Raw genomic sequence first — 15,723 nt, 5'->3', positions numbered from 1 at the left:
TATACTCTAGGTCACTGATTCTGAACATGGGGCAGTTATGTCCTTCAAGGGATATCTGGCAGTATCCGATTATCACAGTTGGGAAGTGCTGCTGGCACCCGACAAAAAGTTATCTAGTCCAAAATGTCGACAGTGCTGAGGTTGGGAAACCTACTGTAGACTGGACTATTTAGTCCATAATTCCATACATTTCTGGGCAACTTTGTTACATAAATGACAAATGTGTAACTGTGTAGCTTATTCTAGCATACCACTATATATTCTTTTTTTTTTTTTAAGATTTTATTTATTTATTTGTCAGAGAGAGAGAGAGCGCACAGGCAGGCAGAGTGGCAGCAGAGGCAGAAGGAGAAGCAGGCTCTCCGCCAAGCAAGGAGCCTGATGTGGGACTCGATCCCAGGACGCTGGGATCATGACCTGAGCCAAAGGCAGCCGCTTAGCCAACTGAGCCACCCAGGCGTCCCACCACTATATATTCTGAGTGATTATTGAGTCGCCCTTCCACTAAATGTTGTCAGTCAAATAGTCCTGAAAGCAATAGTTTCCTCTTCAGAAATCTATGTTATACACACAAAGTCACAACTTCAGGTCAACAAAACTGGGGAGAAGGGTTCTTTTCATTTGAGCTCCAGTATTTTGAATGTTAGAGTAAGCAACCGATTTAAAATGAGACTGTTCATCCTCCATTCTGTTTACAGGCTTTCATAGAGACCATGTTTGCCAGTAAAGCTCCTGTGGAGGAAGGCTTTCTTTATGCCAAGGTGAGCTTTAAAAGACTGGAAAGGTTTTATTGGAGGCGAAAATAGTAAATAAAGTAATTTCATTGATTTGCAGATGGCATCTAGTTGGCTTTTATGTAAGTGACCAGCATATCAGTGGAGAGGATTTGGTTCTTAAAGGTCACTGATAATTTATTTAAATATGTCTAAAATACACAGAGCTACAATTAAGTGAAGAAAATTGCAAAGCAGAACAGACAAAGAAGCAAAGACTTAGTCAAATGTGAGTGGAGAATACTGTTCGAGTAAATGCAAAGGACAACGATTGGAGTGGTACGGGAAAGAGCAGCCGCTTCTCGCCAGTCTCCGGCTCCGTCCTTGGACAAAGTAAAAGCAGTAGAATTTACCATTTGCCTAGCATCCTTTTTCACTTCTCCAGCACATGTAGGTTGGTAGCTGTTTGAAAAGTTGAAATTAGTAATGCAGAGCTGTCGTTAAAACCAGAAGCTGTATTCCAGCGTTTACCTAAATAAGAATAAAAAATGGGAGCTTTACTCGAGTGTATCTCTGTACTCAGCCGTGATCGTAGGTTTTCTGTGTTCTCTTCTGGACTTAATTTGAAAATCACAGGAAATTTGGAGCACTCAGAGGAACAGAACAGACTTAATAATAGCGTCAAATAACAGGATGGGGGGAAAATAAAAAATAGAGTGGAATTGCAGTATAAGAAGTTCAGTTAGATTTGATGACTCGTTCTCCAGTAATGATGGAAAAGAAGTACTTGAATGGAGAGATGGGCCGTTTGTTGGAGGGAGCCTGGGCTGGCACAGTCCTGAGGAAATCCTGTCTTCTGTCATGCTTGGCTCTTGTTTTTCAGTTTGAATTTGAATGCCGGGCCCGTGGTGCAGACATCTTAGCCTACCCGCCCGTGGTCGCTGGAGGTAATCGGTCAAACACCTTGCATTATGTGAAGAATAATCAGCTCATCAAGGTACGTGAAATGCCCTTCAGTGCCACTTCCTCTGGTGCCACTTCTAAAGCACTTTATTGTTTATAAAATGATTTTACAGACATTATCTCATTTGATTCTCGTATTAGCACTCTGAGATAGGAGCAGTTATTAACATGCCTGTTCAACAGATGAGGAAAATAAACTTAAAAAATAAGGCAACTCATTAGGGCAGAGCTGAGAATTCTACTGTAAAGCCTCTGCTCATTTTTTGTTCTGCTCATAATTTTTAATAGCACTCCTCCTCGAAGGACTTGGGCAACAATGGGTCATGCATATTTTGGGAGTAGACAGATTTTAATAGTGCTTTATTAGCTGTGAGGAAGCTGATCTTTTATAGTTTCCACCCCCCAAGTGACTATACACGTAGAGAATTGTATATGCCTTTATTTCTTTTCTTTTTTTTTTTATTTGACAGAGCATGCACAAGTAGGGGGAACAGCAGACTCCCCACTGAGCAGGGAGCCCTATGTGGGACTCGATCCCAGGACCCTGGGATTATGACCCAAACTGAAGGCAGCCGCTCAACCAACTGAGCCACCCAGGTGCCCTGTATATGCTTTATTAAGTCCACTTTTTTGTTTTGTTTTGTTTTAAGATGTGGGAAGGGGTTTTGTCAGCCTGGAGCCCGGTACAGCACTTAAACTCATGACACTGAGATCAAGACCTGAGCTGAGATCAAGAGTCAGATGCTTAACCAACAGAGCCACCCAGGCACTCCCAAATCCACTTTTATTTTTTTATTTTTTATTTTTTTTATTTTTTGGTTTTTTTTTTTTTTAAGATTTTATTTATTTATTTGGCAGAGAGAGAGAGCACAAGAGGCAAAGCAGTAGACAGAGGGAGAGGGAGAAGCAGACATCCCGCCAAGCAGAGAGCCCAATGTGGGGCTTGATTCCAGGACCCTAGGATCATGACCTGAGCTAACTGACTGAGCCACCCAGGCGCCCCTGAAGTCCACTTTTATTTATCTCTTTTAATTTTCAATAATTTCAGGAAAATAAATATAGCAAATACGTAAATTACACAGCGTATTTTTTAAATGAATACCCATGAACTGTTCACTTAGCCCAAGAAGAGAACACTACCAGTTCTGTGCATCTACTTATGTGTCTTTATGCTTTGCTATCCTATTGCCTCCCTCCCACAGGTAACTAACTGTTTATCCTAAATTTTTGTCTTCCCTCGATTTTTTGAAGTGACTGTATCAACGTATGTATGATTCCCTAAATAATATTATTTAGTTCTGCCTATTTGTGAACTACATAAAACTATCTACTGCTATAAGTAGTGTTTTGGAAGTTTTTAAATTCATAAGTGTGAGATAATACAATGTTTTTTCCCAAGTATTTGTATTTGTTTGTACTCCTACCAGTGGTGTGTAATTCTCTTGACCACATCCTCTCTATCCCCTGATGTTATCAGACTTCTTAATTTCTGCCATTCTAATTGGTATAAAACAGTATCATTGTGGTCTTAATTTCTGTTACCTTAATTACCAGTGAAATTAAGCATCTTTTTTATCTTTAGCACTACTAGTTTCGACTTGCTAACGTGTTGTTTAGGATATTCTGATTTGTTTTCATGAGTGAGATTGGCTTATTTTTCTCATACTGTCTTTTTCTGATTTTCATATCAAGTCCAAACTAAGTTCATAAAACGAGTAGTTTCTTTTCTTAATATTGTGAAATGATTTGAGTTTAAGTTTTTTTGAAAATTGGGTGGAATATACCTGTAGAACTATTTGGGCCCAATATTTTCCTTTGTAAACCTTTTTTTTAACTACTCATTCAATTTCTTTAATATCCTAAAGCTTTCTGTTTCTTTTTTTTTTCTTTTTGACATTTCTTATTATGAAATGTAACTACTAGTAAAGTACTTAAAACATAAAGGAACAGTTTAATAATTATAAAGTGGACACCCATGTAACCATTACCGTGTCAAATAAAAGAGGTATTGACAAGCTACAGCTCTCTGCACCAAATCCAGCCTCCCATTTTGTTTTGTGAAAAGGTTTTACTGGAATACAGATGTTCCTGCTTTCTTCCCATAGTGGCAGAGTTGAGTACTTGCACTGGAGACAGTATGGTCCACAAAGTAAAAAGTATGTACTATCTAGCCCTTTACAGAAAAAAATTATGAATGCCTGAAACAGGACGTTACTCTCCCTCCACTCCTAAGAAGCTTATTCTACCACGTGGTTCTTCCCAGTGATAACTTCTCTCCCTAGTGGGGAGAACCACTCTCCTGATTTTGATGGTCATCATTTCTTTCTTTTTTTTTTTAAGATTTTATTTATTTATTTGACAGACAGAGATCGCAAGTAGGCAGAGAGGCAGGCAGAGAGAGAGAGAGGAGGAAGCAGGCTCCCTGCGGAGCAGAGAGCCGGATGCGGGACTCGATCCCAGGACCCTGGGATCATGACCCGAGCCGAAGGCAGAGGCTTTAACCCACCGAGTCACCCAGGCGCCCCGATGGTCATCATTTCTTTGCTTCGCATTTTATTTTCCTACTAGTAAACCATATAGTTGAACATAGTTTGGCTTTGGTCATGTTTGAGCTTTATGTATTTGAAATATTATATCTGTCTTTTTCATAAAACATATGTTGCATACCACTGCAGTTTGTTCATTTTAATTATTCTAGCATAGAACAGCAATGAAAGTGTGGTCTGTGAGGTTAAATACATTTTTATAAGAATACCCAGACATCATTTGTCTTTTCCACTCTTACTCTCTCAAGTGTACAAGGAAGTAACCCAGTGGCTTTATGACCTGCAATACCACACCAGATTGGAGGAGGAGAAGTAATATGAGATTTTAGCTGTTTTCTGTTATGCTAGACAAAGATTTATAAAAATATACAACAATGCAGCATTTCTAACTACATACTTTTATTTAGAATAATAGTTACTTTTCGGGGCACCTGGGTAGCTCAGTTGGTTAAGCGGCTGCCTTCAGCTCAGGTCATGATCCCAGGTCGTGGAATCAAGCCGCACATCAGGGTCCTTGCTGAGCAGGGAGCCTGCTTCTCCCCTGCCTGCCATTACCCCCGTTTGTACTTGCTCTCTCCCTCTCTTTCTTTCTCTCTCTCTGTCAAATAAATAAATTAATTAAAGACTGTTTAAAAAAAAAAAGAAAAGAGGCGCCTGGGTGGCTCAGTGGGTTAAGCCTCCTTCGGCTCAGGTCATGATCTCAGTGTCCTGGGATTGAGCCCCGCGTCAGGAGTCTCTGCTCAGCAGGGAGCCTGCTTCCCCCCTCTCTCTCTGCCTGCCTCTGCCTGCTTTTGATCTCTGTCAAATAAATAAATAAAATATTAAAATAAAAAAGAAAAGCAATTACTTTAAGTTAAAAATGTCATTTACTTAACATGTAATAGGTTTATTATTATTTTTTAACAAATTAACAAATACTGTAAAACTATCAGTTTTAATTTATTACTGTGATAAATATCCATAGGTGGCCATTTATATAGTTTCTAAGTTTTTACCATTATGAACAATGTACTGTGAACATTCTTGTATGTTATACCTGGTGTACAAGTTACCAAGTTTGTCTAAGGGACACATAATAATGGAATTGATGGGTTATAGGTATGCATATTTGCACTATAGTAGAAAATACCAAACATTTCCAAAGTGATTATATCAACATATACTTCACTTTTCCTGAGACAGTTTGGTAGGTTATATTTTTCTACCACTTTGTCTAAATTTTTAAAATTACTTTTAATCCTTTATAATTATAGTTATGTACCTTTTTTTTAAAGATTTTATTTATTTGACAGTGAGAGAGGGAATACAGCAGAGGGAGTGGGAGAGGCAGGCTTCCCAGCAAGCAGGGAGCCTGATGGGGGACTCGATCCCAAGACGCTGGGATCATGACCTGAGCCAAAGGCAGACGCTTAACGCCTGAGCCACCCACGGGCCCAGTTATGTACCCTTTTACGTTCTTGATATATTTTTGTCTTTTCTCTCTCTCTCTCTTTTTTTTTTTTGATTGAAGAAGGCAAACAATTATTTATTAGAATTAGTTGGAAAGACCTGGGGGCACCATACTTAAAAGTCCAAATCAGGGCGCCTGGGTGGCTCAGTGGGTTAAAGCCTCTGCCTTCAGCTCAGGTCATGATCCCAGAGTCCTGGGATCGAGCCCCGCATCGGGCTCTCTGCTCAGCAGGGAGCCTGCTTCTCCTTCCCTCTCTCTCTGCCTGCTCTCTGCCTACTTGTGATCTCTGTCTGTCAAATAAATAAAATCTTTAAAAAAAAAAAAAAAAAAAAAAAAAAAAAAAAGTCCAAATCAAACACTAGCTTTGGAGCTAGATTAATTGAACACCACAGTAGTTCCTGGACCCACTGTGACCTTGGGCAAATAACAGCAGTACCTCGTAGGCCTGTTGAGAAGATTAAGATAAAGTAGAATGAGTTTACCAATTCTGGCATCTCATCAACATGCAGTAAATGTTGTCAGTGTTGTAGAGCGCCACATGTCCTGCAGTAGCTTCACAGGAATATCCTTTCCTGGTGTCACAGGGCTGTCAGACTTCTGAGGTCCTGATGGAGCGGCTTTCTCACTCAGGTAAAGGCATCTGAGGATGCCGTACAGAAACTGTTCAGGGCCAAGGGTGCCCTACTTTCAAGTCATCCTGGGGCTGCCTCTGTCCAAAGCCTCCACACATGTCTGGAGGTTGGCCGGGGTACTCCCGCCAGAGCTGAGGCCGCAGGGGAAAGGACAGCCCGAAGTCAATGCTTTTTCTCTTTTTTTTTAAAAAAGTAAACATACATTTACTCTGTGCACCAGCAATTCCATGTATAGGTATTTTTCAAGAAAAATTAAAACAGATCCACAAGTTGCCTTGTACAAGAATGTTCATAGCAAGTTCACTACTAATAGACCAGATGTCCATCACCAGGATATTAGATAAGGAAATTGCCGTGTGGTGTATTTGTCAAATAAAGTGGAACAAACCACTGCACTACCAGTGAATCATGTCAAAAGCATTATGCTGAGTGAATAAGTCAGACAAAAAATTATAAACTATATGATTCCATCTATATGAATTTCTAAAATGGACAAAACTAACCTATGTTGATAGAAATCAGATCAGTGGTTGCTTCTTATGGGAATATTGACCAGGAAGGGGCTTGAGGGCATTTGACAAAACTGACTTAACTCTATTAATTCTATATACTTAAGATCTGTGCATTTACTGTGCATACATTAAATCTCAAAAACTTTGGCTAAAAAAAGAAATCTTACCAGAGGTTTGCTGGGTTTTATTATTCTCGTAAAACCAACTTCACATCATTAAAGCGATTTTATCTTTGTTTATTATTTCATTACACTGGGCCCTTGCCTTCATTAATTTCACCCTTCTACTTTTTGTGTTTATTCTCTTGTTCTTTTTGTGACTTCTAAAATTAGATGCTAAACTCATTAATTTTCATCCTTTCTTCTTTTTTTACTGTAAGTGTCTAAGGATAAATTTCTCACTTTCATTATATTCCACAAGGTTTTCCGAAGTTGTTAAATGTGTCATATATTAAAAACAATAAATGTAATGTACTGTTTAAAAATAATAATCGAGGGGCACCTGGGTGGCTCAGTGGGTTAAAGCCTCTGCCTTCAGCTCAGGTTATGATCCCAGGGTCCTGGGATCGAGCCCTGCATCGGGTTCTCTGCTCGGCGGAGAGCCTGCCTCCCCCTCTCTCTCTGCCTGCCTCTCTGCCTGCTTGTGATCTCTGTCAAATAAGTGAATAAAATCTTTAAAAAATAATAATAATAATAAAAATCGAATGAATAACCATGTATCTACCATCTAGGATGAGAAGAACATTAGTAGTCCCCTGGGCAAGCTCAAACACATCCCCCTTTCTGTCTCCTACCATCTTGACTTTTGTTTTATTCATTTTTTTTTGTTGTTCTTCATAATTTTACCACCAGTGTGTCTATTCCTAAATAATATACTGTCCACTCTTTAAAAACTGGAGAATAAGCACCAGTGTAGCCATACATGGAGAGAAGAGTATTGCCATTATTAGATAAATTGGCCCGAGAGAAAATAAGCTGAGAACTTCTAGGTCATAGTCTTGCTTTGGTTATCTGAAAGTTTGCAAGGCTTTTTCTGGTGAAGTCTGTTGGCAAGGTCCTCAACAAGCTGTGAGAATGCGGGGTACCGCCGGGGCATCTGGGAGATCTCTGGTGTGCACTCGGTAGTGGGCATCTGATAGAAATGTAGTCAGAACAGGCTGCCCTGTGCTTCTGCGTCTAACCACAGCTATGTGGAGCTCTCAGCAACAGGCCAAAGCAGAACCCTTCTGACAGAGTTTGTGTAGGTTTACATGCATGTTCACCTTTCCTCCTTACATCTTCGATGTCTCTCCTGGGATCAGCTTCCTTCAGCCTGAAGAAAATCCCTTAGATGAAGGTCTGTGGCTGATAAAAAAAAAAATTTTTTTTTTTTAGTCAAATATCATTATTTCATTCTCAATTCTTGATGATGGCTATACCAAGGAAACTATCCTAGATTCTTTTCAGTCTTGGAGATTAAAAACAAACAAACAAGGGGCACCTGGGTGGCTCAGTTAAATGTCTCCCTTCAGCTCAAGTGATGATCCCAGAGTTCTGGGATCCAGCCTGGCATCGAGCTCCCTGCTCAGCGGGGAATCTGCTTCTCCCTCTGACCCTCCCCCTGCTTGTGCTTGTGCTTGTATGTTCTCTCTCTCCTCCCCCGCCACTCTCTCTCACATCAATAAATAAAATCTTGAAATAAAATAAAAACAAACATAAACACTAATTACCATTCCTATGGGAACTCTCTTTTTGCTTTGACTGCTTTAAGATTTCTTTTCCTTCGGTGGTGCACCTGGGTGGCTTAGTCCCTTGGGTATCCAGCTCTTGATTTCAGCTCAGGTCATGGTCTCGGAGTCCTGAGATCAAGCTCCCCACCCCACCCCACCCCACCCCCACCACCCTCACCCCCACCCCCGCCATGGGCTCAGTGCTCAGTGTTGGAGTCTGGTTAAGATTCATTCTCTCTCTCTCTCTCTTTCTCTCTGCCCCTCCCCCCACCATTTGCACATACTTGTGCTCTCTAACAAATGGATAGATAAATAATAATTTTTTTAAAAGTTTTCTTTGGTATTTTTCAGTTTTATTGCGTGTCTAAGAATAGATTTATTTTTACATATAGTCATTATGATACCTTCCCCTTCCGAAATTTGCATTCTTGTCTTCATCAGTTCTAGGAAATTCTCAGACACTGATATCGTCTCTCCTACATTCTCTCTATTCACTCCTTCAGCAATTTCAGGTAGATGTGTTAGACCTCTTTCTGTTTCCAGTAAGCTAACTTTCGTGTTTACATTTGCCTTGTCTCTCTCTGTCATATTCTAGGGGACTTGGGTACGTCCCTCTTCCAGGAAGCCAGTTTCCCTTCGGTTATCTAATCTGCTGCTTCGGCCATCCACTGAGTGATTGACTTCAGAAGTAGTTTTTTCTTTCCTTCTGGTTCCTTTCGAATCAGCATAGTTCTTGTCAGTTGTCTCTTATTGCTTATTCATCTTTGTGGTTCTGTTCTTTATCCCTTTAAACATTTCATAATAGCTATTCTGTATCTAGTCATTCCCTTACCTGAAGTCCTGGAAGATCTAAATTTGGTACATGTTGTACCTGCTCACTTCTTACGTATGGTGACCTACCCTGTGTGCTTGACGACCTTTGATTGTGAGTTCACATCTATTTACTTGATGTATTTTTTGGAAATCATGCCAGCCCAAATTTGGGGGAAATTTCCTCCAGAATTTGTTTGAATATGCTTTTGCCAAAAGATAAGTGGTCCTAATGACTGGGGACTCTTGTATCCCCTGTGGGAATCCTGGATTAATGTGAGAATCGCTGGCTCATTGTCCCCACTCTTTGCTGCAGGACCTCAGGGGAATATCACCTTTTCTATATATACTGTACCACTTACCTTATCACCACTCTCAGCTCTAGTTTCAGTTCTGCGGTATCTTTTTTCAAGAGGAAAAAAGTCTTTAAGGCATCTTTTATATTATGTAATGTCAGCCTTCCATAAAATATGTTTGTATCCAAGATCTAGTTGTTTTCTAACAAGAAAGGTATTCTGTCATTTTGCCAAAAACAAAATCCAACATCCATTTATGAAGGTTGCCATTATTAAATACATATACCCGTTGAACCATTACTCTACTACATGCCAAGTTGTGTGCTTATTTATACATAAATAAGATGTCTTCAAGGACACAATAGATAATTTCAATATAACAGGACAAGTAACAAGAGAGAAATAAACCCCAGGTTTTCTTTTTCCCCCACATGTATTCTGAAGGGGAGCAAAGGGGGGAAATGATATTCTAAAGTTAAATGATTAAGGGTAATCATATTTGAATAAGGCCCTGGATACCAACTTATATAGGAATTTTAAACATAATAGTGATAATGGTACCATTTATGATGTGCTGTTTACACCTAGTAATTCAAACCTAAGTGGTGTGGTTCCAGGGCCTATGTGCTACTATGCAATGGCCACTTCCTTGAGTCAGTGTGAATTCATTTGAAAAATTGAGATGCTGTTTCTTATAAGAAGGAACCAGAGATTAGTCTCCTTTAAATTAGCTTTTTAAATATATGTATATAAAATGAAGGACACAAAGAGTTTAATCATAAGGTCACCTACTTTGACATATCATACTTTTGTTGCAGGATGGGGAAATGGTGCTGCTGGATGGAGGTTGTGAGTCTTCTTGCTATGTGAGTGACATAACCCGTACCTGGCCTGTCAATGGCAGGTAGGACTGCTACAGATCCCGTTGCTTCTTAGGAGTATGAGTTGGAATATGGGTATATTAGGAATAAATGACTAAACAAATATGCAGGCCCCCTCTAGCTCAGGTTAACTGCCTTTGCAAAGCTCCTGATTATTTTCTAAGACTGTTTTGTTCACTAAATCATAGGATCGGGCATCTAGACACACCTGGTTAACACACAGACACACACACACACATTGTTAAAAAAAACAAATTTGAGGGTGCCTGGCTGGCTCAGTCAGTGGAGCGTGTGTCTCTTGATCTTGAACTTGGGGCTCAAGCCCCATGTTGGGTGTAGAGATTACTTAAAGTCTTTTAAAATTAAATAAATAAAGTTCGGAGTTTTTATTTTCTGATTACAAAAGTAATTCCAGTATTCAGTTAAAAAAAAAATCACTAGACATGAGGAGAATCAGGAAAAGAATGAGAAAATGACCCGTAATCAAGAAAAATAGTCAATAAAAGATCCTGAGTAACCCTAATATTTCAATTAGCAAACAAGGACTTTAAAGCAGCTATCATAGATATGTTCATAGAGTTAAAGGAACATATATAAGTACAGTGAGTGAACAGATGGAGAGTTGCAGTAAGAAATAGGAAACTAAGAAATAGGGGTACCACCTGGGGGACTCAGTCATTAAGCATCTGCCTTCAGCTCAGGTCATGATCCCAGCATCCTGGGATCCAACCCCATATTGGGCTCCCTGCTGAGCAGGGAGCCTGCTTCTCCCTCTCCAGCTCCCCCGTTCTTATGTTCCCTCTCTCATTGTTTCTATCATAAATAAATAAAATCTTTAAAAAAAAGAAACTAAGAAATAGCCAGAGATTCTGGGGAGATGGTAGCAAAAGCATAGTTTCTTACTCTCTCCAAATTATCAAATAGTAATAGAGCTACCGGGTAACAAAACCAAACCCTAGGTGACAGGATATCACTTAAACTGTAAAATACAAACATTTATGAATACATTCTGCACAGCCATAAGGCCGAGATGATATCAGTATCTGTATGGAAGAAATAAGGAAGCAACAATAGTGGAGGAAGCTGTCTGACGTATCTGAGAACAGAAGAACTCGCAGATAACCAACAGCTATTCACTGGAAAAGGTGGTGAGCCGATTTGAGAACAGAAACTGAAAATGGGAAAAATTTGTCACTCCAAAGGCCCGAGGAAGTTTGAGGGTGCTGTGCTCCCTTCTCACACTAAGAAGAAACTGCTGGAAGTAGAATTGAAATTAAGCAGGTTAGGGACAAGAGAGAGAGGAAGGAATTAAAATATTCAAATCAAAGTGGGGGAGAGGAATTGAAAGTAAGCTGCCACGTTGTGTTACCACTACACCAAAACGACAGAAGAGTGAGTGCTGTGATGTTAAAAATCTTTCCTAAGGGGCGCCTGGGTGGCTCAGTGGGTTAAAGCCGCTGCCTTCGGCTCAGGTCATGATCCCAGCGTCCTGGGATCGAGCCCCACATCGGGCTCTCTGCTCAGCAGGGAGCCTGCTTCCTCCCTTCTCTCTCTGCCTGCCTCGCTGCCTACTTGTGATCTGACTGTCAAATAAATAAATAAAATCTTTAAAAAAAAAAAAAAAAAATCTTTCCTAAATCCTGCCTCATTCTAAAAGTTCAGAAAAGTTAATTTTACATAAAATAAGCAATAAAAAAGTATCCTGGTTAATCTCATACAAAGTTAATTGAAGGCAAAAAAAAAAAAAAAGGAATAAGGAGCATATAACATCCCTACTGATAATGGAAGTATACTGGAAAGACATGGCTACAAAAGAGATCAAAACGGGCCTACTGTGTTAAAGCAAGCTAGAATTTTTTTTTTTAAGAGTTTATCCATTTATTTCACAGACAGAGATAGGCAGAGAGGCAGGCAGAGAGAGAGGGAAGCAGGCTCCCTGCTGAGCAGAGAGCCCGATGTGGGGTTCGATCCCAGGACCCTGAGCCCATGACCCGAGACAAAGGCAGAGGCTTTAACCCACTGAGCCATCCAGGTGCCCCTGCAAGCTAGAATTCTTTTTTTTTAAATTTATTTATTTGACAGACAGAGATCACAAGTAAGGAGAGAGGCAGGCAGAGAGAGAGGAAGGGAAGCAGGCTCCCTGCTGAGCAGAGAGCCCCATGTGGGTCTCGATCCCAGGACCCTGAGATCATGACCTGAGCCGAAGGCAGAGGCTTTAACCCACTGAGCCACCCAGGCACCCCGCAAGCTAAAATTTTTAAGCACATCATTCAAGACATGAAAGAACAACACAAATCAAAATTGGAAAAATCTCAGAAACAAAGTGACAACACGCAGGAAAGAAGTAGAAATAAAATAAAAAATCATAACAGAAAAAACTGGATTGAAAGGTATGCACTAACAATAAAGCACAATAAAGCCTTAACAACAGATGGAATGAAAGGGAAGAAAATTTTAAAAATCAAAATGAAATAAAGAGAAAAAAGATTACAGGGAAAATAGCAAATATCTAAAATAGGCAAAGAAGTTAGAACATACACATAAAGGAAGCTCTGAAGAAAATGAAAGCATGGGAACAGAACACATCCTAAAAACTACAATAAAATTTTCCTGAAATGAAAATTTAAAACTACTTTGGAAAGAGCACCTCATGGACCTGAGAATATCAGCCCAGAAAAAGTAACAACAAGACATATTCTAGTAAAATTCTGAACCTACAAGAAAAAGAAAAATTCCTTTGGGATCCAGAAAAAAAGAACACGTGATATATAAAGGAAAGGAAATCAAGTTATCATCAGACTTTTCAAAAGCAGTGCTATATACAAGTAGAGAATAGAGTGGGGCACCTGGGTGGCTCAGTGGATTAAACCTCTGCCTTCAGCTCAGGTCATGATCTCAGGGTCCTGGGATTGAGACCCGCATCGGGCTCTCTGCTCAGCGGGGAGCCTGCTTCCCCCTCTCCCTCTGCCTGCCTCTCTGTCTACTTGTGACTCTCTCCATCAAATAAATAAATAAAATCTTAAAAGAAAAAAAAAAAGTAGAGGATAGAGTAACAATTAGAGGTACTCAAAGAACAAAAGTGTAAGCCAAAGACTTTATATGCAGCAAAAGCAACTTTAAGTTACAAAGGACACAGATTGTTGTGTAGAAACTTAAGGATTAGGAGGAATCTGTTAGAGCTAGACATGTAATCCAATATGAAACCTAGTCACCAATGCCATGGGACTACTTACATTTAAATTAGTATCAAACCAAATTTACACTGGTTTTTTACTTGAACTAACCACATTTCAAGTGCTTCGTAGTCACGTATGCCTAGTGGGTGCCATATTGGACAACAGATACACAGGGCAGCACGTCAGCACAGGGAGGTTTATTGATCAGTGCTGTGCTGGAGCCTGAGCTTCAGTTGACCAGAGTTGACTAGAGGCATTGACATAAGGACTTCTGGTGGGAACATGAGAAATCGTTCACTGTTGAACTAAGACTAGATGAAGCTAAGAGGAAGAGAGCATCATAGTAACGACCGTATGCTCTGATCATGGAGAGTAGTACAACATTTTTTTAAATGGAGAATGGGAGGCATCTATGCAAAAAAAAAAAAGCCTCAGTATTTTCAGCAGTTATATTTGTTACAATATTTGTATTGTTATTCTGAAATGGTGCGGGTCTGTGGTAGGGAGTTAAAAGAGTAGGGGTGCCTGGGTGGCTCAGTGGGTTAAAGCCTCTGCTTTCGGCTCAGGTCATGATCCCAGGGTCCTGGGGTTGAGCCCCACATCGGGCTCCCTGCTCAGCAGTGAGCCTGCTTCCCCCTCTCTCTCTGCCTACTTGTGATCTATGTCTGTCAAATAAATAAATAAAATCTTTTAAAATAAAATAAAATAAAGAAAAGAGTAAGAGGGGCGCCTGGCTGGCTCAGTCAGAAGGGCATACAACTCTTGATCTCAGGGTCATGAGATCAAGCCCATTCTGGGTGTAGAGATTACTTAAATAAACAAGCAATGAAAATAAATAAATACATAAATAAGGATGATTTTAGTTCTGTCTTCCTTTTGTCCTTGAGAACCAGGATGCATGGTATGGAAGAAAAAAAGTAAATGAAATTATTATAATAGGTTGCATATAAGCTCTATAGTCTCAGATTTTAATTGAAGTGTCAGTATAGACTCAAATGCTTTTCTTTATGTTTTTTCCCCCTTCCCTTTTCTGTCCACTGAAAATCAGGCTGGAAACTATGACCAGCTTAGTAGCAGTGAGCATCACTAGTGCCCTGAGTATGATCTTGAAATACAATTTTTCACTAAACTGAATGAAAACTTGGAGAGTTGGCTGGCTTCAGGTCTGGATCAGGAAATTTATAAGATGAAGCCTAGAACGTCTTAGAATACCAGATAGCAAGAAATGATCAAAAACCAGTAACATCCTGTCAAGAAGATTCAGGAACCAACTTGAGTTGCACAGGTCAAAGATAGGAAACTTTGGGCTTCAATAATGGTAATAACTTAAACCCACCAAATACATTCAAATTCATAAGTTCGTAATGATAGTTTTTTTGTAATAGTAATTTTTTAAAAATTGTTCATCTTCAGAGGATGATGGGAATCAATCCATTATATTGAAAAGCGGTAAATAAAAGAAAGAATCAAGTATTCATCCTGCCTTTCATATATAAACTCTGTCACTGGATAGCCAAATAGATTAGAGGAAATATCTCTTTAAAATATTCCATAAAAAAGGGAGGTGGGTGGGATGGGGTGGCTCGGTCAGGGACATAGGGGAGGGTATGTGCTATGGTAAGTGCTGTGAATTGTGTAAGACTCATGAGTCACAGACCTGTACCCCTGAAACAAATAATACATTATATGTTAATAAAAATTCCAGAAAATGAATGAAAAGGAAATTACAGAATTAAAATTATTACCATTTTGTTGGGGCATCTGGGTGGCTGGCTCAGTGGGTTGAGCCTCTGCCTTCAGCTCAGGTTATGATCCCAGGGTCCTGGGATGGAGCTCCGCATCGGGCTCTCTGCTCCACAGGGGGCCTGCCTCTCTGCCTACTTGTGATCTCTCTCTGTCAAATAAATAAAATCTTTTAAAAAAATAAAATTATTACCATTTTGCAACACCCATTAATGTATAGATGTAAGCGCTTAAGGATCCATGGCTGCTAAGATCACAAGAGACAGTCAGATATTATGCACCTCCTCTAATTT

At 39.8% G+C, this 15,723-nt stretch overlaps 1 protein-coding gene across 1 annotated transcript in view; it reads left to right on the top strand.

Moving 5' to 3' along the window:
• XPNPEP3 (X-prolyl aminopeptidase 3) overlaps nucleotides 1–15,723 on the top strand; it is a 77,230-nt gene that overhangs the window by 49,582 nt on the left and 11,925 nt on the right. Inside the window, exons 5-7 of the mRNA XM_080811262.1 lie at nucleotides 699–761; nucleotides 1,597–1,710; nucleotides 10,449–10,534. Coding sequence (XP_080667388.1) covers nucleotides 699–761; nucleotides 1,597–1,710; nucleotides 10,449–10,534 — 263 coding nt within the window. The remainder of the gene's footprint in view (nucleotides 1–698; nucleotides 762–1,596; nucleotides 1,711–10,448; nucleotides 10,535–15,723) is intronic.

This window comes from Martes martes (genome assembly GCF_963455335.1).
Source record: "Martes martes genome assembly, chromosome: 8".
Lineage (NCBI taxonomy): Eukaryota > Metazoa > Chordata > Mammalia > Carnivora > Mustelidae > Martes > Martes martes.
The sequence above is the reverse complement of the archived record's forward strand: the minus strand, read 5'-3'. Positions and strand labels throughout refer to the sequence as shown.